The 24,263-nt window shown below is 44.4% G+C and overlaps 1 protein-coding gene across 1 annotated transcript in view; it reads right to left on the reverse strand.

Annotated features, from left to right (window-relative positions):
- Window positions 1-22,784, reverse strand: part of LOC139406332 (mitochondrial glutamate carrier 1-like) — a 129,471-nt gene extending 106,687 nt beyond the window's left edge. Inside the window, exons 1-5 of the mRNA XM_071148832.1 lie at window positions 22,662-22,784; window positions 11,889-12,125; window positions 10,684-10,809; window positions 5,403-5,458; window positions 2,654-2,744 (exon numbers count right to left, since the gene is read on the reverse strand). Of these exons, the coding sequence (XP_071004933.1) occupies window positions 2,654-2,744; window positions 5,403-5,458; window positions 10,684-10,809; window positions 11,889-11,908 (293 nt within the window). The 5' untranslated portion in view covers window positions 11,909-12,125; window positions 22,662-22,784. The remainder of the gene's footprint in view (window positions 1-2,653; window positions 2,745-5,402; window positions 5,459-10,683; window positions 10,810-11,888; window positions 12,126-22,661) is intronic.
- Window positions 22,785-24,263: the final 1,479 nt, after the last annotated feature.

A 24,263-nucleotide genomic window follows, 5' to 3' on the forward strand; every position in this document is an offset into this window, starting at 1 on the left:
CAGTAGTTTGACAGAGATGGTTTTCCAGTAGTTTGACAGAGATGGTTTTCCAGTAGTTTTCCAGTAATTTGACAGAGATGGTTTTCCAGTAGTTTGACAGAGATGGTTTTCCAGTATTTTTCCAGTAATTTGACAGAGATGGTTTTCCAGTAGTTTGACAGAGATGGTTTTCCAGTAGTTTTCCAGTAATTTGACAGAGATGGTTTTCCAGTAGTTTTCCAGTAGTTTGACAGAAATGGTTTCCAGTAGTTTTCCAGTAGTTTGACAGAGATGGTTTTCCAGTAGTTTGACAGAGATGGTTTTCCAGTAGTTTTCCAGTAATTTGACAGAGATGGTTTTCCAGGAGTTTGACAGAGATGGTTTTCCAGTAGTTTTCCATTAATTTGACAGAGTTGGTTTTCCAGTAGTTTGACAGAGATGGTTTTCCAGGAGTTTTCCAGTAGTTTGACAGAGATGGTTTTCCAGTAGTTTTCCAGTAATTTGACAGAGATGGTTTTCCAGTAGTTTGACAGAGATGGTTTTCCAGCAGTTTTCCAGTAATTTGACAGAGATGGTTTTCCAGTAGTTTTCCAGTAGTTTGACAGAGATGGTTTCCAGTAGTTTTCCAGTAGTTTGACAGAGATGGTTTTCCAGTAGTTTGACAGAGATGGTTTTCCAGTAGTTTGACAGAGATGGTTTTCCAGTAGTTTTCCAGTAATTTGACAGAGATGGTTTTCCAGTAGTTTGACAGAGATGGTTTTCCAGTAGTTTTCCAGGAATTTGACAGAGATGGTTTTCCAGTAGTTTGACAGAGATGGTTTTCCAGTAGTTTACAGTAATTTGACAGAGATGGTTTTCCAGTAATTTGACAGAGATGGTTTTCCAGTAGTTTGACAGAGATGGTTTTCCAGTAGTTGGACAGAGATGGTTTTCCAGTAGTTTTCCAGTAGTTTGACAGAGATGGTTTTCCAGTAATTTGACAGAGATGGTTTTCCAGTAGTTTTCCAGTAATTTGACAGAGATGGTTTTCCAGTAGTTTTCCAGTAATATGACACGAGATGGTTTTCCAGTAGTTTTCCAGTAGTTTGACAGAGATGGTTTTTCAGTAGTTTTCCAGTAGTTTGACATAGATGGTTTTCCAGTAGTTTGACAGAGATGGTTTTCCAGTAGTTTTCCAGTAATTTGACAGAGATGGTTTTCCAGTAGTTTGACAGAGATGGTTTTCCAGTAGTTTTCCAGTAATTTGACAGAGATGGTTTTCCAGTAGTTTGACAGAGATGGTTTTCCAGTAGTTTTCCAGTAGTTTGACAGAGATGGTTTTCCAGTAGTTTGTCAGAGATGGTTTTCCAGTAGTTTTCCAGTAATTTGACAGAGATGGTTTTCCAGTAGTTTGACAGAGATGGTTTTCCAGCAGTTTTCCAGTAATTTGACAGAGATCGTTTCCAGTAGTTTTCCAGTAGTTTGACAGAGATGGTTTTCCAGTAGTTTTCCAGTAATTTGACAGAGATGGTTTTCCAGTAGTTTGACAGAGATGGTTTTCCAGTAGTTTTCCAGTAGTTTGACATAGATGGTTTTCCAGTAGTTTGACAGAGATGGTTTTCCAGTAGTTTTCCAGTAATTTGACAGAGATGGTTTTCCAGTAGTTTTCCAGTAGTTTGACATAGATGGTTTTCCAGTAGTTTGACAGAGATGGTTTTCCAGTAGTTTTCCAGTAATTTGACAGAGATGGTTTTCCAGTAATTTGACAGAGATGGTTTTCCAGTAGTTTTCCAGTAGTTTGACAGAGATGGTTTTCCAGTAGTTTTCCAGTAATTTGACAGAGATGGTTTTCCAGTAGTTTTCCAGTAATTTGACAGAGATAGCATAGTAAGCAACAATGTATATGTCTAATCCTTGCTGTCAGTATATTAAAGGATTAACTAAAGCAGAAAGTTAAAGTAGAAAACCAATCAAAGAAACATAATGTGTTCCAAATTGTACACTATTCCTTATTTAGTGCACTACTTTGTACCAGGGCCCATAGGGATCAGGTCAAAATTAGTGCCATATATATAGGGAATATGGTGCCAGCTCTGGTCTAAAGTAGTGCACTATAAAGGGAATAGGGTGCCAGCTCTGGTCTAAAGTAGTGCCCTATATAGGGAATAGGGTGCCAGCTCTGGTCTAAAGTAGTGCCCTATATAGGGAATAGGGCTCTGGTCTAAAGTAGTGCCCTATATAGGGAATAGGGCTCTGGTCTAAAGTAGTGCACTATATAGGGAATAGGGCTCTGGTCTAAAGTAGTGCACAATATAGGGAATAGGGCTCTGGTCTAAAGTAGTGCACAATATAGGGAATAGGGCTCTGGTCTAAAGTAGTGCACTATATAGAGAATAGGGTGCCAGCTCTGGTCTAAAGTAGTGCCCTATATAGGGAATAGGGCTCTGGTCTAAAGTAGTGCACTATATAGGGAATAGGGTGCCAGCTCTGGTCTAAAGTAGTGCACTATATAGGGAATAGGGTGCCAGCTCTGGTCTAAAGTAGTGCACTATATAGGGAATAGGGTACCATTTGGAACGACGACACAGTGAAACAGACAGCCAAACGTGTCAGGGATTGTGTTGGCTCAGAGACCTCTCTTTCACTCGGTGTATGTCTGTGTGTGTGTTCGTGTGTCTTAGTCATCACATCTTACCCATCCTTGGAGAGGTATTGTCTGAAGAAGTCATTTGCTGCTAGCTTGATGGCTTTCTCTGGCGTGACCAGGGTTAGGTTCACCGCAGACCCTGTAACAATGAGAGGAAGTGAGAGACAGAGATAGAGAGAGAGAGATGGAAGGAGAGGGAGCGAGAGAGAGAGAGATGGAAGGAGAAGGATCGAGAGAGAGATGGAGGGGAGGGAGAGTGAGAGAGAGTCAGATGGAGGGGAGGGAGAGTGAGAGAGCGTCAGATGGAGGGGAGGGAGAGAGTCAGAGAGAGGGGAGTGAGAGAGAGAGAGAGAGCAAGAGAGATGGAGGGAGGAAGGGAGAGCAAGAGAGATGGAGAGAGGGAGAGAAAGAAGAAAGAGGTAGAGAGAGGGGAGGTAGAGAAAGAAGAGAGCGAGAGAGGCAGCGAGAGGGGAGGGAGCGCGAGAGAAAGAGGCAGAGAGACGGGAGGGAGAGCGAGAGAAAGAGGCAAAGAGAGGGGAGGGAGAGCGAGAGAGAGGCAGAGATGAGAGAGAGAGAGAGAGACAGAGAGACAGAGAGAGACAGAGAGGAGAAAGAGAGAAAGAGAGAGAGAGTAGGAGAGAGAGAGAGAGAGGAGGGAGAGAGAGAGAGAGACAGAGAGGAGAAAGAGAGAGAGACAGAGAGAGACAGAGAGAGAGGTGAGGGAGAGCGAGAGAGAGGCAGAGAGAGGGGAAGAGAGAGGGGAGAGAGAAAGAAGAGTCAGAGAGAGAGAGACAGAGAGGAGAAAGAGAGAGAGAGAGACAGAGAGAGACAGAGAGAAGAAAGAGAGAGAGAGAGACAGAGAGAAGAAAGAGAGAAAGAGAGAGAGAGAGGAGAAAGAGAGAGAGAGAGGAGAAAGAGAGTAGGAGAGAGAGAGAGACAAAGAGGAGAAAGAGAGGAATTGTGATTTTCCCAGTCACACACAGCAGGCATGTTGTAATGTATGGTGGTAACATTTATTTTTGTGCATTATGTTCCCAGACCTGAGGCTGTCCTGTATACCTGAGGATGTCCTGTATACCTGAGGCTGTCCTGTATACCTGAGGCTGTCCTGTATACCTGAGGATGTCCTGTATACCTGAGGATGTCCTGTATACCTGAGGATGTCCTGTATACCTGAGGATGTCCTGTATACCTGAGGCTGTCCTGTATACCTGAGGCTGTCCTGTATACCTGAGGCTGTCCTGTATACCTGAGGATGTCCTGTATACCTGAGGATGTCCTGTATACCTGAGGATGTCCTGTATACCTGAGGATGTCCTGTATACCTGAGGATGTCCTGTATACCTGAGGATGTCCTGTATACCTGAGGATGTCCTGTATACCTGAGGATGTCCTGTATACCTGAGGATGTCCTGTATACCTGAGGATGTCCTGTATACCTGAGGATGTCCTGTATACCTGAGGATGTCCTGTATACCTGAGGATGTCCTGTATACCTGAGGATGTCCTGTATACCTGAGGATGTCCTGTATACCTGAGGATGTCCTGTATACCTGAGGATGTCCTGTATACCTGAGGCTGTCCTGTATACCTGAGGCTGTCCTGTATACCTGAGGATGTCCTGTATACCCGAGGATGTCCTGTATACCCGAGGATGTCCTGTATACCCGAGGATGTCCTGTATACCCGAGGATGTCCTGTATACCCGAGGATGTCCTGTATACCCGAGGATGTCCTGTATACCCGAGGATGTCCTGTATACCTGAGGATGTCCTGTATACCTGAGGATGTCCTGTATACCTGAGGATGTCCTGTATACCTGAGGATGTCCTGTATACCGGAGGATGTCCTGTATACCTGAGGATGTCCTGTATACCTGAGGATGTCCTGTATACCTGAGGATGTCCTGTATACCTGAGGATGTCCTGTATACCTGAGGATGTCCTGTATACCTGAGGATGTCCTGTATACCTGAGGATGTCCTGTATACCTGAGGATGTCCTGTATACCTGAGGATGTCCTGTATACCTGAGGATGTCCTGTATACCTGAGGATGTCCTGTATACCTGAGGCTGTCCTGTATACCTGAGGCTGTCCTGTATACCTGAGGATGTCCTGTATACCTGAGGATGTCCTGTATACCTGAGGATGTCCTGTATACCCGAGGATGTCCTGTATACCCGAGGATGTCCTGTATACCCGAGGATGTCCTGTATACCCGAGGATGTCCTGTATACCCGAGGATGTCCTGTATACCTGAGGATGTCCTGTATACCTGAGGATGTCCTGTATATCTGAGGATGTCCTGTATACCTGAGGATGTCCTGTATACCTGAGGATGTCCTGTATACCTGAGGATGTCCTGTATACCTGAGGCTGTCCTGTATACCTGAGGATGTCCTGTATACCTGAGGCTGTCCTGTATACCTGAGGATGTCCTGTATACCTGAGGATGTCCTGTATACCTGAGGATGTCCTGTATACCTGAGGCTGTCCTGTATACCTGAGGATGTCCTGTATACCTAAGGATGTCCTGTATACCTGAGGATGTCCTGTATACCTGAGGATGTCCTGTATACCTGAGGCTGTCCTGTAAACCTGAGGATGTGGTTAGCTGTGTGCTGGTGAGAGTGAGTTGTCTCACGGCTATAAGCAGCTCTGATAGTCTCAGTGTTCAGCAGTGGTCAGCAACTTTCAAAAGGACCTCACTGTGCAATGTTTGTCTTTAGCATGTACCTGCCACTTTCTAGTGCACACACACACACAAATATACTTCCACGTCCTCACCCGAACCTACCTCTGTACATCCCGAAGTATCCCTCTGAGCGGATGGTCTTGATAAGACAGTCAGACCTACAAGACACAACCAACTAGTTACTACAACATATAACATCACCAACTAGTTACAACAACATATAACATCACCAACTAGTTACTACAAGACACAACCAACTAGTTACTACAACATATAACATCACCAACTAGTTACAACAACATAACATCACCAACTAGTTACTACAAGACACAACCAACTAGTTACTACAACATATAACATCACCAACTAGTTACAACAACATAACATCACCAACTAGTTACTACAAGACACAACCAACTAGTTACTACAACATATAACATCACCAACTAGTTACAACAACATATAACATCACCAACTAGTTACTACAAGACACAACCAACTAGTTACTACAACATATAACATCACCAACTAGTTACAACAACATATAACATCACCAACTAGTTACTACAAGACACAACCAACTAGTTACAACAACATATAACATCACCAACTAGTTACTACAACATATAACATCACCAACTAGTTACTACAAGACACAACCAACTAGTTACAACAACATAACATCACCAACTAGTTACTACAAGACACAACCAACTAGTTACTACAACATATAACATGACCAACTAGTTACAACAACATATAACATCAACAACTAGTTACTACAAGACACAACCAACTAGTTACTACAACATATAACATCACCAACAAGTTACAACAACATATAACATCACCAACTAGTTACTACAAGACACAACCAACTAGTTACTACAACATATAAAATCACCAACTAGTTACAACAACATATAACATCACCAACTAGTTACTACAAGACACAACCAACTAGTTACTACAACATATAACATCACCAACTAGTTACAACAACATATAACATCACCAACTAGTTACTACAAGACACAACCAACTAGTTACTACAACATATAACATCACCAACTAGTTACTACAACATATAACATCACCAACTAGTTACTACAACATATAACATCACCAACTAGTTACAACAACATATAACATCACCAACTAGTTACTACAACATATAACATCACCAACTAGTTACTACAACATATAACATCACCAACTAGTTACAACAACATATAACATCACCTAGTTACTACAAGACACAACCAACTAGTTACTACAACATATAACATCACCAACTAGTTACTACAACATATAACATCACCAACTAGTTACAACAACATATAACATCACCTAGTTACTACAAGACACAACCAACTAGTTACTACAACATATAACATCATCAACTAGTTACTACAACATATAACATCACCAACTAGTTACTACAACATATAACATCACCAACTAGTTACTACAAGACACAACCAACTAGTTACAACAACATAACATCACCAACTAGTTACTACAAGACACAACCAACTAGTTACTACAACATATAACATGACCAACTAGTTACAACAACATATAACATCAACAACTAGTTACTACAAGACACAACCAACTAGTTACTACAACATATAACATCACCAACAAGTTACAACAACATATAACATCACCAACTAGTTACTACAACATATAAAATCACCAACTAGTTACAACAACATATAACATCACCAACTAGTTACTACAAGACACAACCAACTAGTTACTACAACATATAACATCACCAACTAGTTACAACAACATATAACATCACCAACTAGTTACTACAAGACACAACCAACTAGTTACTACAACATATAACATCACCAACTAGTTACTACAACATATAACATCACCAACTAGTTACTACAACATATAACATCACCAACTAGTTACAACAACATATAACATCACCAACTAGTTACTACAACATATAACATCACCAACTAGTTACTACAACATATAACATCACCAACTAGTTACAACAACATATAACATCACCTAGTTACTACAACATCACCTAGTTACAACAACATATAACATCACCTAGTTACTACAACATCACCTAGTTACAACAACATAACATCAACTAGTTACTACAACACATAACATCACCTAGTTACTAAAACACATATCAACTAGTTACTAAAACATCAACTAGTTACTACAACACATAACATCAACTAGTTACTACAACATCAACTAGTTACTACAACATCAACTAGTTACTACAACATATAACATCAACTAGTTACTACAACACATAACATCAACTAGTTACTACAACACATAACATCAACTAGTTACTACAACATCAACTAGTTACTACAACATCAACTAGTTACTACAACATCAACTAGTTACTACAACATATAACATCAACTAGTTACTACAACACATAACATCAACTAGTTACTACAACATATAACATCAACTAGTTACTACAACATCAACTAGTTACTACAACATATAACATCAACTAGTTACTACAACATCAACTAGTTACTACAACATATAACATCAACTAGTTACTACAACACATAACATCAACTAGTTACTACAACACATAACATCAACTAGTTACTACAACATCAACTAGTTACTACAACATCAACTAGTTACTACAACATCAACTAGTTACTACAACATCAACTAGTTACTACAACACATAACATCAACTAGTTACTACAACATCAACTAGTTACTAAAACATCAACTAGTTACTACAACACATAACATCAACTAGTTACTACAACACATAACATCAACTAGTTACTACAACATCAACTAGTTACTACAACATATAACATCAACTAGTTACTACAACACATTACATCAACTAGTTACTACAACATATAACATCAACTAGTTACTACAACATATAACATCAACTAGTTACTACAACATCAACTAGTTACTATAACATCAACTAGTTACTACAACATATAACATCAACTAGTTACTACAACACATAACATCAACTAGTTACTACAATCAACTAGTTACTACAACATCAACTAGTTACTACAACACATAACATCAACTAGTTACTACAACACATAACATCAACTAGTTACTACAACATCAACTAGATACTACAACACATAACATCAACTAGTTACTACAACACATAACATCAACTAGTTACTACAACATATAAAATCACCAACTAGTTACAACAACATATAACATCACCAACTAGTTACTACAAGACACAACCAACTAGTTACTACAACATATAACATCACCAACTAGTTACAACAACATATAACATCACCAACTAGTTACTACAAGACACAACCAACTAGTTACTACAACATATAACATCACCAACTAGTTACTACAACATATAACATCACCAACTAGTTACTACAACATATAACATCACCAACTAGTTACAACAACATATAACATCACCAACTAGTTACTACAACATATAACATCACCAACTAGTTACTACAACATATAACATCACCAACTAGTTACAACAACATATAACATCACCTAGTTACTACAACATCACCTAGTTACAACAACATATAACATCACCTAGTTACTACAACATCACCTAGTTACAACAACATAACATCAACTAGTTACTACAACACATAACATCACCTAGTTACTAAAACACATATCAACTAGTTACTAAAACATCAACTAGTTAATACAACACATAACATCAACTAGTTACTACAACATCAACTAGTTACTACAACATCAACTAGTTACTACAACATATAACATCAACTAGTTACTACAACACATAACATCAACTAGTTACTACAACACATAACATCAACTAGTTACTACAACATCAACTAGTTACTACAACATCAACTAGTTACTACAACATCAACTAGTTACTACAACATATAACATCAACTAGTTACTACAACACATAACATCAACTAGTTACTACAACATATAACATCAACTAGTTACTACAACATCAACTAGTTACTACAACATATAACATCAACTAGTTACTACAACATCAACTAGTTACTACAACATATAACATCAACTAGTTACTACAACACATAACATCAACTAGTTACTACAACACATAACATCAACTAGTTACTACAACATCAACTAGTTACTACAACATCAACTAGTTACTACAACATCAACTAGTTACTACAACATCAACTAGTTACTACAACACATAACATCAACTAGTTACTACAACATCAACTAGTTACTAAAACATCAACTAGTTACTACAACACATAACATCAACTAGTTACTACAACACATAACATCAACTAGTTACTACAACACATAACATCAACTAGTTACTACAACATCAACTAGTTACTACAACATATAACATCAACTAGTTACTACAACACATTACATCAACTAGTTACTACAACATATAACATCAACTAGTTACTACAACATATAACATCAACTAGTTACTACAACATCAACTAGTTACTATAACATCAACTAGTTACTACAACATATAACATCAACTAGTTACTACAACACATAACATCAACTAGTTACTACAATCAACTAGTTACTACAACATCAACTAGTTACTACAACACATAACATCAACTAGTTACTACAACACATAACATCAACTAGTTACTACAACATCAACTAGATACTACAACACATAACATCAACTAGTTACTACAACACATAACATCAACTAGTTACTACAACATCAACTAGTTATTACAACATATAACATCAACTAGTTACTACAACACATAACATCAACTAGTTACTACAACATATAACATCAACTAGTTACTACAACACATAACATCAACTAGTTACTACAACATCAACTAGTTACTACAACATATAACATCAACTAGTTACTACAACATATAACATCAACTAGTTACTACAACATATAACATCAACTAGTTACTACAACACATAACATCAACTAGTTACTACAACATAACATAACTACATTTGCATTGATGACAGCTTTGCATACTCTTGGCATGAGTGTGTGAGTGAGTGTGTGAGTGTGTGATTGTGTGCTTGAGTGTGTGCTTGAGTGTGTGCTTGAGTGTGTGTGTGCTTGAGTGTGTGAGTGAGTGAGTGAGTGAGTGCGTGAGTGTGTGAGTGAGTGTGTGTGTGCTTGAGTGTGTGCGTGAGTGTGTGCGTGCGTGAGTGTGTGTGCGTGAGTGTGTGCGTGCGTGAGTGTGTGTGTGTGTGTGTGCGTGAGTGAGTGAGTGTGTTCTTGAGTGTGTGTGTGTGTGTGTGTGTGTGTGTGTGTGCTTGAGTGTGTGAGTGTGTGCTTGAGTGTGTGCGTGCGTGAGTGAGTGAGTGAGTGAGTGAGTGAGTGAGTGAGTGAGTGAGTACATACATGCTGGTGTAGAGGCGTGATCCATTTTGCTGGTTCTGCAGGCGGGTCTTGGCCAAGTCAATGGGAAACACACAGCTCACACCAATCAGCCCTGCTATCCCACCGTTTATCAACTTGGCAGGCAAACTGGGGGGAGGAGAGGAGAAAGAGGGAGGGAGGAAGGAAGGAAGGGAGATGGAGAGAGGAGGAAGAGGGAGGAAGGAAGGGAGATGGAGAGAGGAGGAAGAGGGAGGGGAAGGGAGATGGAGAGAGGAGGAAGAAGGAGGGGAAGGGAGATGGAGAGAGGAGGAAGAGAGAGGGAGGAAGGGAGATGGAGAGAGGTGGAAGAAGGAGTGGAAGGGAGATGGAGAGAGGTGGAAGAAGGAGTGGAAGGGAGATGGAGAGAGGTGGAAGAGAGAGGGAGGAAGGGAGATGGAGAGAGGTGGAAGACAGAGGGGAAGGAAGAAGGAAGAGAAGGAATTAGGGGAGAAGAAGGAGAGAAATGATGCTGCTGTGAAATATCGCTGCACATCACATCTATCACTTTCATAGTGTTACATAGGGGACAATATCCCACAGCTGACACCACATGGTTACATAGGGGACATTATCCCACAGCTGACACCACATGGTTACATAGGGGACATTATCCCACAGCTGACACCACATGGTTACATAGGGGACATTATCCCACAGCTGACACCACATGGTAACATAGGAGACATTATCCCACAGCTGACACCACATGGTTACATAGGGGACAATATCCCACAGCTGACACCACATGGTAACATAGGAGACATTATCCCACAGCTGACACCACATGGTTACATAGGGGACATTATCCCACAGCTGACACCACATGGTAACATAGGAGACAATATCCCACAGCTGACACCACATGTGGCGCTATGTTAATTTGATCAGCTATGGGTCAAATGTGACGCATGCGACATGTAGATTTCATAGAACACGAGGACCTTGTATAAACTGTGAGGGAGGAGACAGAAGCACACTTGTTTAACAGTGAAGAATAGAGTGCTTTACGCTTAACAATTTTCAGATCTCTTTTCTTATACACAAGTTGTGTCTGAAATGGCACCCTTTTCCCCTATACAGTGCACTACTTTTTTACCAGGGCCTGCATAAAAGTGCACAATATAGGGAATAGGGTGCCATTTGAGGGAGACACCAGCGTTGAATGTTAACAGCTAATGCATGCTAACCTGATCTGCTTGTCAGCCATTTGATTTCTCTGTGTTGACGTGTTCCACGATACAACTGCCCGTCTGTCTGCAGGTTTGAGCCAATCAGGACATCTGTTGTGCGTTTCTTTCTCTAGTCTATTAATGGAGACACGTTGCTTGTCAGCTCTTTGTTCGTTTTTCAAACTGTATTTGTTTCTATCAGTCAGTCAGTTTGCTTGTGGCTGACGCGCTGGCCGGTAGAGGTTGAGGGGATATCTGAAACAGATAAAACATGAGAAAGAGAGAGCCTGTTGGTTAATAACATAAAGGAGATGTTGGTTAATAACATCAAGGAGTTGTTGGTTAATAACATCAAGGAGTTGTTGGTTAATAACATCCAGGAGTTGTTGGTTAATAACATAAAGGAGTTGTTGGTTAATAACATAAAGGAGTTGTTGGTTAATAACGTAAAGGAGTTGTTGGTTAACAACATAAAGGAGTTGTTGGTTAACAACATAAAGGAGTTGTTGGTTAACAACATAAAGGAGTTGTTGGTTAACAACATAAAGGAGTTGTTGGTTAACAACATAAAGGAGTTGTTGGTTAACAACATAAAGGAGTTGTTGGTTAACAACATCAAGGAGTTGTCCACTGATATGTGTCAACAACTGGTGGCCTGATAAGTCTGTGTGTCAGGTTTTAATATATTGACAATGTGGGTTTTAATGAGGGGAACATAATTACAGCTAATTGAATGATAACTGCCCCTCTCGCCCTGTGATTCACTCTTTGTCCACTGAACTACAGGTGTGTCAGGTCTAAAATAGTGACAATGTGGGTTTTAGTGAGGGGAACATTCCAGAACCACCTAACCACAGTATGAGATATTTGTGAAAACATGACTAACAGCTCTCCTAAAATAGTGCTATGGCTATTTAGGTACTTAGTTATTACAGTATTTAGGTACTTAGTTATTACAGTATTTAGGTACTTAGTTATTACAGTATTTAGGTACTTAGTTATTACAGTATTTAGGTACTTAGTTATTACAGTATTTAGGTACTTAGTTATTACTGTATGTAGGTACTTAGTTATTACTGTATGTAGGTACTTAGTTATTACTGTATTTAGGTACTTAGTTATTACTGTATTCGGGTACTTAGTTATTACAGTATTTAGGTACTTAGTTATTACTGTATTTAGGTACTTCGTTATTACTGTATTTAGGTAAGCTATTACAGTATATAATCTTGCATACTTTCCTGCTTATCAATATTTGTAACAATAATCAGGAGGTATTGATGGGTGGCATGATGCCAAAACTCATCAGCATACTGTACTGACATTACGTTTGTGTTGCCTTGATAACAGACCACATCTGGATGTAATAAATGTATCACAAGTCACTTTAAACAATACCACTTTATATAATGTTTACATACCCTACATTACTTATCTCATATGTATATACTGTACTCTATACCATCTACTGTATCTTGCCGATGCCGTTCGGCCATCACATATTCTTATTCGTTCCTTTACACTTGTGTGTGTATAAGGTTGTTCTTGTGAAATTGTTAGATTACTTGTTAGATATTACTGCACGGTCTTAACTAGAAGCACAAGCATTTCGCTACACTCGCATTAACATCTGCTAACCATGTGTATGTGACCAATAAAATTGTATTTTATTTCAATGTGTGTTGCCTTGCTTGCGTGCAAGTTATGCGTTTACAGGGTAGCCTACATTCAAATGTACGTTCTTCAGCAATCAGAGTTGAATTGGTGAAGCAGAAAGAACAAATCTCCGTGTAAAATGGTTTTAAATCTGAAACAGACTGGTGGGAGGATGTAGAGAGAAGGAGAGATGTGGTCTACAGAGAGCAATGAACACAGCAAATCTGTTTCCATTTCCCCCTCCACACGCTCCACCCCCTTCCTCAACCAATCACGACGTCTCTCTCTGTGACCCACCTACCAGCTGTGACCCACCTACCTCTATCTCCCCCCTCCCTCCTCCATCCCTGCCTCCCTCCCTCCTCCTTCTCTACCTCCCTCCCTCCCTCCATCTCCCCTCTCCCTCCTCCATATCTATCTCCCCCCTCCCTCCATCTCCCCTCTCCCTCCTCCATATCTATCTCCCCCCTCCCTCCATCTCCACCTCCCTCCATCTCCCCTCTCCCTCCATCTCCACCTCCCTCCATCTCCCCTCTCCCTCCATCTCCACCTCCCTCCATCTCCCCTCTCCCTCCATCTCCCCTCTCCCTCCTCCATATCTACCTCCCTCCTCCATCTCCCCCTCCCTCCTCCTTCTCTCCCTCCTCCATCTTCCCCCTAACTCCTCCATATCTACCTCCCCCCTCCCTCCTCCATATCTACCTCCCTCCCTCCATCTCCCCCTCCCTCCATCTCCCCTCTCCCTCCTCCATATCTACCTCCCCCCTCCTTCTCCATCCCTGCCTCCCTCCTCCATCCCTGCCTCCCTCCTCTCCCTCCCCCTCCCTCCTCCTTCTCTCCCTCCCTCCTCCATCTCCCCCCTCCGTCCTCCATATCTACCTCCCCCCTCCCTCCTCCATATCTACCTCCCTCCCTCCATCTCCCCCTCCCTCCATCTCCACCCTCCCTCCTCCATATCTATCTCCCCCCTCCCTCCATCTCCCCCTCCCTCCATCTCCCCTCTCCCTCCTCCATATCTCCCTCCCCCCTCCATATCTATCTCCATCCCTGCCTCCCTCCTCCATCCCTCCCTCCTCCATCTCCCCCTCCATATCTACCTCCACCTCCCTCCTCCTTCTCTCCCTCCCTCCACCATCTCCCCCCTCCCTCCTCCATATCTACCCTCCCCCTCCCTCCTCTCCCTCCCCCTCCCTCCTCCTTCTCTCCCTCCCCCTCCATCTCCCCCCTCCGTCCTCCATATCTACCTCCCCCCTCCCTCCTCCATATCTACCTCCCTCCCTCCCTCCATCTCCCCCTCCCTCCATCTCCCCCCTCCCTCCATCTCCACCCTCCCTCCTCCATATCTATCTCCCCCCTCCCTCCATCTCCCCCTCCCTCCATCTCCCCTCTCCCTCCTCCATATCTCCCTCCCCCCTCCATATCTATCTCCATCCCTGCCTCCCTCCTCCATCCCTCCCTCCTCCATCTCCCCCCTCCATATCTACCTCCACCTCCCTCCTCCTTCTCTCCCTCCCTCCACCATCTCCCCCCTCCCTCCTCCATATCTACCCTCCCCCTCCCTCCTCTCCCTCCCCCTCCCTCCTCCTTCTCTCCCTCCCTCCTCCATCTCCCCCCTCCGTCCTCCATATCTACCTCCCCCCTCCCTCCTCCATATCTACCTCCCTCCCTCCCTCCATCTCCCCCTCCCTCCATCTCCCCCCTCCCTCCATCTCCCCTCTCCATATCTCCCTCCCCCCTCCATATCTACCTCCCCCTCCCTCCTCCTTCTCTCCCTCCCTCCTCCATCTCCCCCCTCCCTCCTCCATATCTACCTCCCCCTCCCTCCTCTCCCTCCCCCTCCCTCCTCCTTCTCTCCCTCCCTCCTCCATCTCCCCCCTCCGTCCTCCATATCTACCTCCCCCCTCCATATCTACCTCCCTCCCTCCATCTCCCCCTCCCTCCATCTCCACCCTCCCTCCTCCATATCTCCCCCCTCCCTCCATCTCCCCCTCCCTCCATCTCCCCTCTCCCTCCTCCATATCTCCCTCCCCCCTCCATATCTATCTCCATCCCTGCCTCCCTCCTCCATCCCTCCCTCCTCCATCTCCCCCCTCCATATCTACCTCCCCCTCCCTCCTCCATCTCCCCCCTCCCTCCTCCATATCTACCTCCCCCTCCATCCTCCATCTCCCCCCTCCCTCCATCTTCCCCCTCCCTTCTCCATATCTACCTCCCCCTCCCTCCTCCTTCTCTCCCTCCCTCCTCCATCTCCCCCCTCTATCCTCCATATCTACCTCCCCCTCCCTCCTCCATCTCCCCCCTCCCTCCATCTTCCCCCTCCCTCCTCCATATCTACCTCCCCCCTCCCTCCTCCTTCTCTCCCCTCCCTCCTCCATCTCCCCCCTCCCTCCTCCATCTCCCCCTCCCTCCTCCATATCTACCTCACCCTCCATCTCCCCCTCCCTCCATCTTCCCCCTCCCTCCTCCATATCTACCTCCCCCCTCCCTCCTCCTTCTCGCCCCTCCCTCCTCCATCTCCCCCCTCCCTCCTCCATATCTACCTCCCCCTCCCTCCTCCATCTTCCCCCTCCCTCCTCCATATCTACCTCCCCCCTCCCTCCTCCTTCTCTCCCCTCCCTCCTCCATCTCCCCCCTCCCTCCTCCATCTCCCCCTCCCTCCTCCATCTCCCCCTCCCTCCTCCATATCTACCTCACCCTCCATCTCCCCCTCCCTCCATCTTCCCCCTCCCTCCTCCATATCTACCTCCCCCCTCCCTCCTCCTTCTCGCCCCTCCCTCCTCCATCTCCCCCCTCCCTCCTCCATCTCCCCCCTCCCTCCTCCATATCTACCTCCCCCCTCCCTCCTCCTTCTCTCCCTCTCCCCTCCCTCTCCTCCATCTCCCCCCTCCATATCTACCTCCCCCCTCCCTCCTCCTTCTCTCCCTCCCCTCCCCCTATTTTCCTTCGCGTCAATCATCAACTTTCCAACACAGGGCTTCCTTTCTTTTGCTGACTTTTCTTTTTCTTTGAAACAAAAAGATCTAACCACGCCTCCTTTCCAGACCGGACCACGCCTCCTTTCTAGACCGGACCACGCCTCCTTTCCAGACCGGACCACGCCTCCTTTCCAGACCGGACCACGCCTCCTTTCCAGACCGGACCACGCCTCCTTTCTAGACCGGACCACGCCTCCTTTCTAGACCGGACCACGCCTCCTTTCTAGACCGGACCACGCCTCCTTTCTAGACCGGACCACGCCTCCTTTCTAGACCGGACCACGCCTCCTTTCTAGACCGGACCACGCCTCCTTTCTAGACCGGACCACGCCTCCTTTCTAGACCGGACCACGCCTCCTTTCTAGACCGGACCACGCCTCCTTTCTAGACCGGACCACGCCTCCTTTCTAGACCGGACCACGCCTCCTTTCCAGACCGGACCACGCCTCCTTTCCAGACCGGACCACGCCTCTTTTCTAGACCGGACCACGCCTCCTTTCTAGACCGGACCACGCCTCTTTTCTAGACCGGACCACGCCTCCTTTCCAGACCGGACCACGCCTCCTTTCCAGACCGGACCACGCCTCCTTTCCAGACCGGACCACGCCTCCTTTCCAGACCGGACCACGCCTCCTTTCTAGACCGGACCACGCCTCCTTTCTAGACCGGACCACGCCTCCTTTCCAGACCGGACCACGCCTCCTTTCCAGACCGGACCACGCCTCCTTTCCAGACCGGACCACGCCTCCTTTCCAGACCGGACCACGCCTCCTTTCCAGACCGGACCACGCCTCCTTTCCAGACCGGACCACGCCTCCTTTCCAGACCGGACCACGCCTCCTTTCCAGACCGGACCACGCCTCCTTTCCAGACCGGACCACGCCTCCTTTCCAGACCGGACCACGCCTCCTTTCCAGACCGGACCACGCCTCCTTTCCAGACCGGACCACGCCTCCTTTCTAGACCGGACCACGCCTCCTTTCTAGACCAGACCTCGCCTCCATTCTAGATAGATATATTCATGCAGCGAGTTCTGTCTGTCTCTCTCTCTGGCTCTCTCAATCCTCTGAACTAATATCTATTAGTCCTACCAGGAACGCACTCCCACGCAGGGATAATAGATTTCTATCTGACGTGTGTGTGAGAGAGAGAGAGATTCAACACTGACTCACCACTAGAATCCATCTGGAGAACGATTTTACTGTCACAGTTGTAACATGTAGTGAAACATGACATATTAGAAACATCATCTGAACCATACAACTACGACAGTACCAGCAACATGTAGGTGTACATACTAGTTAACAACAATAATGTTAGAACGAGTATAAGACAGATGTTCTGTTTAGAACAGCCGATGAACAGGAAACAGCTGAGGGACAGGAAACAGCTGAGGGACAGGAAACAGCTGAGGGACAGGAAACAGCTGAGGGACAGGAAACAGCTGATGGACAGGAAACAGCTGATGGACAGGAAACAGCTGAGGACAGGAAACCGCTGAGGGATAGGAAACAGCTGAGGGACAGGAAACAGCTGATGGACAGGGACAGGAAACAGCTGAGGACAGGAAACAGCTGAGGACAGGAAACAGCTGAGGGACAGGAAACAGCTGAGGGACAGGAAACAGCTGAGGGACAGGAAACAGCTGTGGGACAGGAAACAGCTGAGGGACAGGAAACCGCTGAGGGACAGGAAACAGCTGAGGGACAGGAAACAGCTGAGGACAGGAAACAGCTGAAGGACAGGAAACAGCTGAGGGACAGGAAACAGCTGAGGGACAGGAAACAGCTGAGGGACAGGAAACAGCTGATGGACAGGAAACCGCTGAGGGACAGGAAACAGCTGATGGACAGGAAACAGCTGAGGGACAGGAAACAGCTTAGGGTGTAAATAGAGAGTAAAGGGAATCCAGATGGAGTATGGAGCTCAGGTTAGAGGTCACAGACCATCTGTCCTTTAAAGACTGATGATGCTGATCAACAACCAATAGGAGGGGGGAATGAGTGCATTCGGGAAAGTATTCAGACCCCTTCCCTTTGTACACATTTTGTTACGTTACAGCCTTATTATAAAATTGATTAAAAAAAAAAGTGTCTCTCAATCTACACACAATACCTTATAATAATTTTTTTTAAAGGTTTTGAGAAATGTTCAGACGCTTTGCTATTGATCATCCTTGTGATGTTTCTACAACTTGATTGGAGTCCACCTGTGGTAAATTCAATTGATTGGACATTATTTGGAAAGGCACACACCTGTCTATATAAGGTCACACAGTAGACAGTGCATGTCAGAGCAAAAACCAAGCCATGAGGTCGAAGGAATTGTTCGTTGAGCTCCAAGACAGGATTTTGTTGAGGCACAAATCTGGGGAAGGGTACCAAAACATTTCTGCAGCATTGAAGGTCCCAAAGAACACATTGGCCTCCATTATTCTTAAATGGAAGAAGTTTGGAACCATGGAAGAAGTTTGGAACCACCAAGACTCTTCCTAGAGCTGGCCCGCCGGCTAAACTGAGCAATCGGGAGAGAAAGGCCTTGGACAGGGAGGTGACTAAGAACCCAATGGTCACTCTGACAGAGCTCTAGAGTTCCTCTGTGGAGATGGGAGAACCTTCCAGAAGGACAACCATCTCTGCAGTACTCCACCAATCAGACATTTATGGTAGAATGACCAGACGGAAGCCACTCCTCAGTAAAAGGCACATGACAGCCCGCTTGGAGTTTGCCAAAAGGCACCTAAAGGACTCTCAGACCATGAGAAACAAGATTCTTTGGTCTGATGACACCAAGATTGAACTTTTTGGCCTGAATGCCAAGTGTCACGTCTGGAGAAAATAGTTTGCAAGCCCTGTCACATCTGACCAGCGTCAGAGCCGGTGTGCTGGGATTCAATCTTCGTCCTGTTTGATGGCTTGTCGGATGGCACAGCGGGATTTCTTATAAGCGTCCGGATTAGTGTCCCGCTCCTTGAAAGCCAGCAACTCTAGCCTTTAGCTTAGCGAGGATGTTGCCTGTAATCCATGGCTTCTGGTTGGGATATGTACGTACGGTCACTGTGGGGACGATGCACTTATTGACTGAGTTGTTATACTCCTCAATGACATTGGATGAATCCCGGAACATATTCCAGTCTGTGCAAAACAGTCCTGTAGCTTAAAATCTGCGTCATCAGACCACTTCACTGGTACCTCTGAGTTTTTTTTTTTTTTTTTTTGTAAGCAGGAATCAGGAGGATGGAGTTATGGTCAGATTTGCCAATTGGAGGGCGAGGGAGAGCTTTGTATGTGTCTCTGTGTGTGGAGTAAAGGTGGTCTAGAGGTTTCCCCCCCCCCCCCCCCCCCCCCCCCCCCTCTGGTTGCACATGTGACATGCTCATAGAAATTAGGTCAAACGGATTTAAGTTTTCCTGCATTAAAGTCGACGGCCACTAGGAGTGCCACTTCTGGGTGAGCGGTTTCCTGTTTGCTTTTGACCTTATACAGCTCGTTGGGTCTTACTGCCAGCATCGGTTTGTGGTGATAAATAGACAGCTATGAAAAATATAGATGAAAACTCTCTTGGTAAATAGTGTGGTCTACAGCTTATCATGAGGTATTCTACCTCAGGTGAGAAATACCTTGAGACTTCCTTAATATTAGTGATCACACACCAGCTGTTGACAAATAGACACAGACCATTTATTGTTATGTTATCAGGAAACTACAGTTGATTACAGTAGATACCAGACATGCCTTAAATCTTTTATATTATTTGGCTTCTAATAACATATAGGCTAGGCCACTTAGTAGACACTTTTATCCCAAGTGATTTACAGTTCTTACATGTTTTAGTATTTACGTGAATCCTGTAGGAATTGAACCCACCACCTTGGTGTCCCCGAGGACAACTCTCAATCTCTACACTACTGTTGGATCACTAGATCTCTCTCTTTTTTTGAAAGAGCACCGTGTACCGTACCCGCAGCCGAGATGTCACGGTCTCTCAGGTTTGAGTGTGATTATATTTATGGACATAAAAGCTACTAGACAAGAGTCATGCACCAGGAAGGATCATATTTGTGGTTTCATAAATAAATCAGATTACTGTTTCCTCTTCCTGCTCTAGAGTAAGGATTATAAACCTAATACCCATCTACGGAATCACTCTTTTAATTTATTTCTCTCTCTGTGTCTACAATCGACCTCTCCCTTCTCTGCTTGTCCATCCGTCCGTCCGTCTCTCGGTCTGCCTTTTTTTCCTTCTTTGTCTGTGCTTCTCTCTCTCTCGATCACTCTCTGTATGTCTGTCTGCCCCGCTCCCTATGTCTGCACCGGTACCTCTGTCTGCCCCGGTACCTCTGTCTGCACCGCTCTCTCTGTCTGCCTCGCTGTCTCTGTCTGCCTCGCTGTCTCTCTCCCCTCTGTCTACCTCGCTCTGTATGCCTCTCTCTCGCTGTCTCTCCGCCTCTCTCTCCCCCTCTGTCTGCCTCTCTCTGTCTGCCTCTCTCTCTCTGTCTGCCTCTCTCTCTGTCTGCCTCTCTCTCTCTGTCTGCCTCTCTCTATATACAACATCTGGACAGAGGTATAGACCTATCAAGTCGGTACACCTCTAATTGAGAAGGCCTCTATCTCTCTTGCTCTGTCTGCCTCTCCATCTCCTCTCTCTCTCTACAACATCTGGACTGAGAGGTATAGACCTATCAAGCCTCTAATTGAGAAGCTTCAGTCTGTTCATTTCTATGAACATCATTGATGGATCGCCCCTACGGTGACTTTAACAAATAGACAGAGAGAATCAACTGCCTTGTGTTTTTTTTTTTATGTATTTGTCTTTGCTACTAGACACTGTGTGGCCTTCAATGTCTCCTCTCACTGGCCGGCAACACATCCATTTATCTTCCAGACAGACAGATAGAGATAGCAGCACATATGAGGTTTAGTTCTAGGCCTTTCTGCAGAGTTGCTCCTCATTCCTACGGAATGTAAAAACAACAGCAGTAGCATACAGATACAATAGCCTACTGACTGCTGTGAGGACGTTCTACTCATAGGTTGTCTATAACTTATTTTTTATTTTTTAGCTAAAACACCCAAAGGACAAACATGTGGATAATTCTCTATGGACTGTAGGTGAAGTAGGTCTAACCACACGAGACATCTTTTCATTCAAACTAAGACATTGACCGTCCAGGGTGTCATGCCAAGGACACGATTCATAAATAATTTCACAGCTGCAATAGAATGGTTGACACACGACTGGGACTAGCAACACAGCAGTCTGACATGCTATAAATCATGCTTTAAATCGGGAATGTAGCATAATGAATATGATAACCCATACGCCAAACTATGCACGCAGGCAATTACGCAACGATCACGACGCCAGCAATTTCAATTCCATATTCTCTACACATGCGCAGAGCTCATAGTCCCCGATTCTCTCTCTCTCTCTCACACACACACACGCCTGTGTCTGAAATCGGCTTCAGGCAGGCTGTCACACGACAATCGTTACGCCTCCGAGGTCTCCTGGGACTGCAGGGGAAACATGTATATCCCCCTGTCGAAGCGCTAACCCGGGGATAAAAACACATCTCGACCCGGTCCAAACTAGCAAACCAACATGTACAACAAATCGGCATTTCCTAGCAAATGTGCTGCTAAATTATTACCAAGGAGAGACTAAATCCGTGTCCTCACGGCTACTTCTAGTGGTATTGGATGTTTCCTAAACTACACTATCATCGTAGCCTACATCCCCGCAATAATCATCCGCTATTTCAATAGATAGGCTACCGGTATTGTTACCGTTATTTCAATCATCTTCCATAAGACCTAAATAAAACTGTATTCATGTCAAATCACAACCAGGGAATCATATCCTGCCACATAACGGGAAACGATTGGCTCTTTTGACAGAAGAGGAAGGGTAGCAGCGCACCGCCGTTGCTCAGAACTGATTGCTGGAATTAGATGAAACGTTAACTACCGGGTACTCACGACACATGCATTACAACCTTTCTCTATTCTCTAAACTCAACAACAACAAAAAAATGCATCCTATATTTATCAGGTAGTTGAGGTTAGCCTAATATCACAACGCGCTATTTCTCCGTTATCCATGAAGACATGCTTTATCCGAAATTATTAGATTATGATAGCACGCACTATTCACATACCGTGTTGTGCAGTTTCCCGTTAATTTAGATGGATAATATCTGGTGTTTGACAATAACCGTTTTCCTCTCGTGTCCTTCTCGCTTGCTGGCAGCCTGCTTGCTAACCTGCCGGTGTTACTAGCATTTGTGTCCCTTGGAGAGAGGAAGAGAGAAGGGGTGGGAGGGAGAAAAGAAGGGGTGATGATGGAAGATATATATATATAATATATATATATAAAGGGAAAATGAGGATCTATGTCCTCTAGTGGCCGGTAGATTTCCAGTGACTGCAAAGGTGTACAGCCGAGGTAACCGTCAAAAATAAAGGAGGTTCTTAATAGGTAGTTGGGTCACCATGAGCCGTCAGAACAACTTCAATGCACCGCCCCGTGAAAAATCAAAATAAAAAATATGATTTTTTTATATATTTTTTTAATAATAATAATCTTCACAAAAGTAGTGCACTGGGCCTTTACTAGCCCAGTATTAGCAGACCGATATAGCCTTCGGTAGTGCAGGCCCCAAAAAAATTACATTCTGCCCGTCAGAGAAAAAAATGCATCAACCCGACACCCCAAACATCGACCGCGGCCTTGTTTCACTGCACCTTGGCATAGATTCTACAAGTCGGGAAATCTATTGGAGGGATACGAAACACAAATCCCTTCCACGAGAAATTCCATACTTTTGTGTTTTCTTGATGGTGGTGGAAAATGCTGTCTCGGGCGCTGCTTCAAAATATTCCATAAGTGTTAAATTGGGTTGAGATCTGGTGACTGAGACACATCCTCTATGTTCCTTTGAGAGCCCTCTTTCAGTCACTGAGATCTGGTGACTGAGACATCCTCTATGTTCTTTTAAGAGCCCTCTTTCAGTCACTGAGATCTGGTGACTGAGACACATCCTCTATGTTCTTTTGAGAGCCCTCTTTCAGTCACTGAGATCTGGTGACTGAGACATCCTCTATGTTCTTTGGAGAGCCCTCTTTCAGTCACTGAGATCTGGTGACTGAGACATCCTCTATGTTCTTTTGAGAGCCCTCTTTCAGTCACTGAGATCTGGTGACTGAGACACATCCTCTATGTTCTTTGGAGAGCCCTCTTTCAGTCACTGAGATCTGGTGACTGAGACATCCTCTATGTTCTTTTGAGAGCCCTCTTTCAGTCACTGAGATCTGGTGACTGAGACACATCCTCTATGTTCCTTTGAGAGCCCTCTTTCAGTCACTGAGATCTCTTCTTCTAGCCATAGTGGGCAACTCGGCATTTTTATACATGAACCTGAGCATGATGGGACGTTAACATGACCCTGAGCATGATGGAACGTTAACATGACCCTGAGCATGATGGGACGTTAACATGACCCTAAGCATGATGGGATGTTAACATGACCCTGAGCATGATGGGATGTTAACATGACCCTGAGCATGATGGGATGTTAACATGACCCTGAGCATGATGGGATGTTAACTGCTTAATTAACTCAGGAACCACAAAAGGCTCCTTAACAGCTTCTACCCCCAAGCCATCAAATGGCCACCCGAACTATTTGAATTGACACCCCCCTTCGTTTTTACACTGCTGCTTCTCAGTTTATTATCTAAACATAGTCACTTAACCCCTA

Source organism: Oncorhynchus clarkii, chromosome 4 (assembly GCF_045791955.1).
Source record: "Oncorhynchus clarkii lewisi isolate Uvic-CL-2024 chromosome 4, UVic_Ocla_1.0, whole genome shotgun sequence".
In the NCBI taxonomy this organism is placed as follows: Eukaryota; Metazoa; Chordata; class Actinopteri; order Salmoniformes; family Salmonidae; genus Oncorhynchus; species Oncorhynchus clarkii.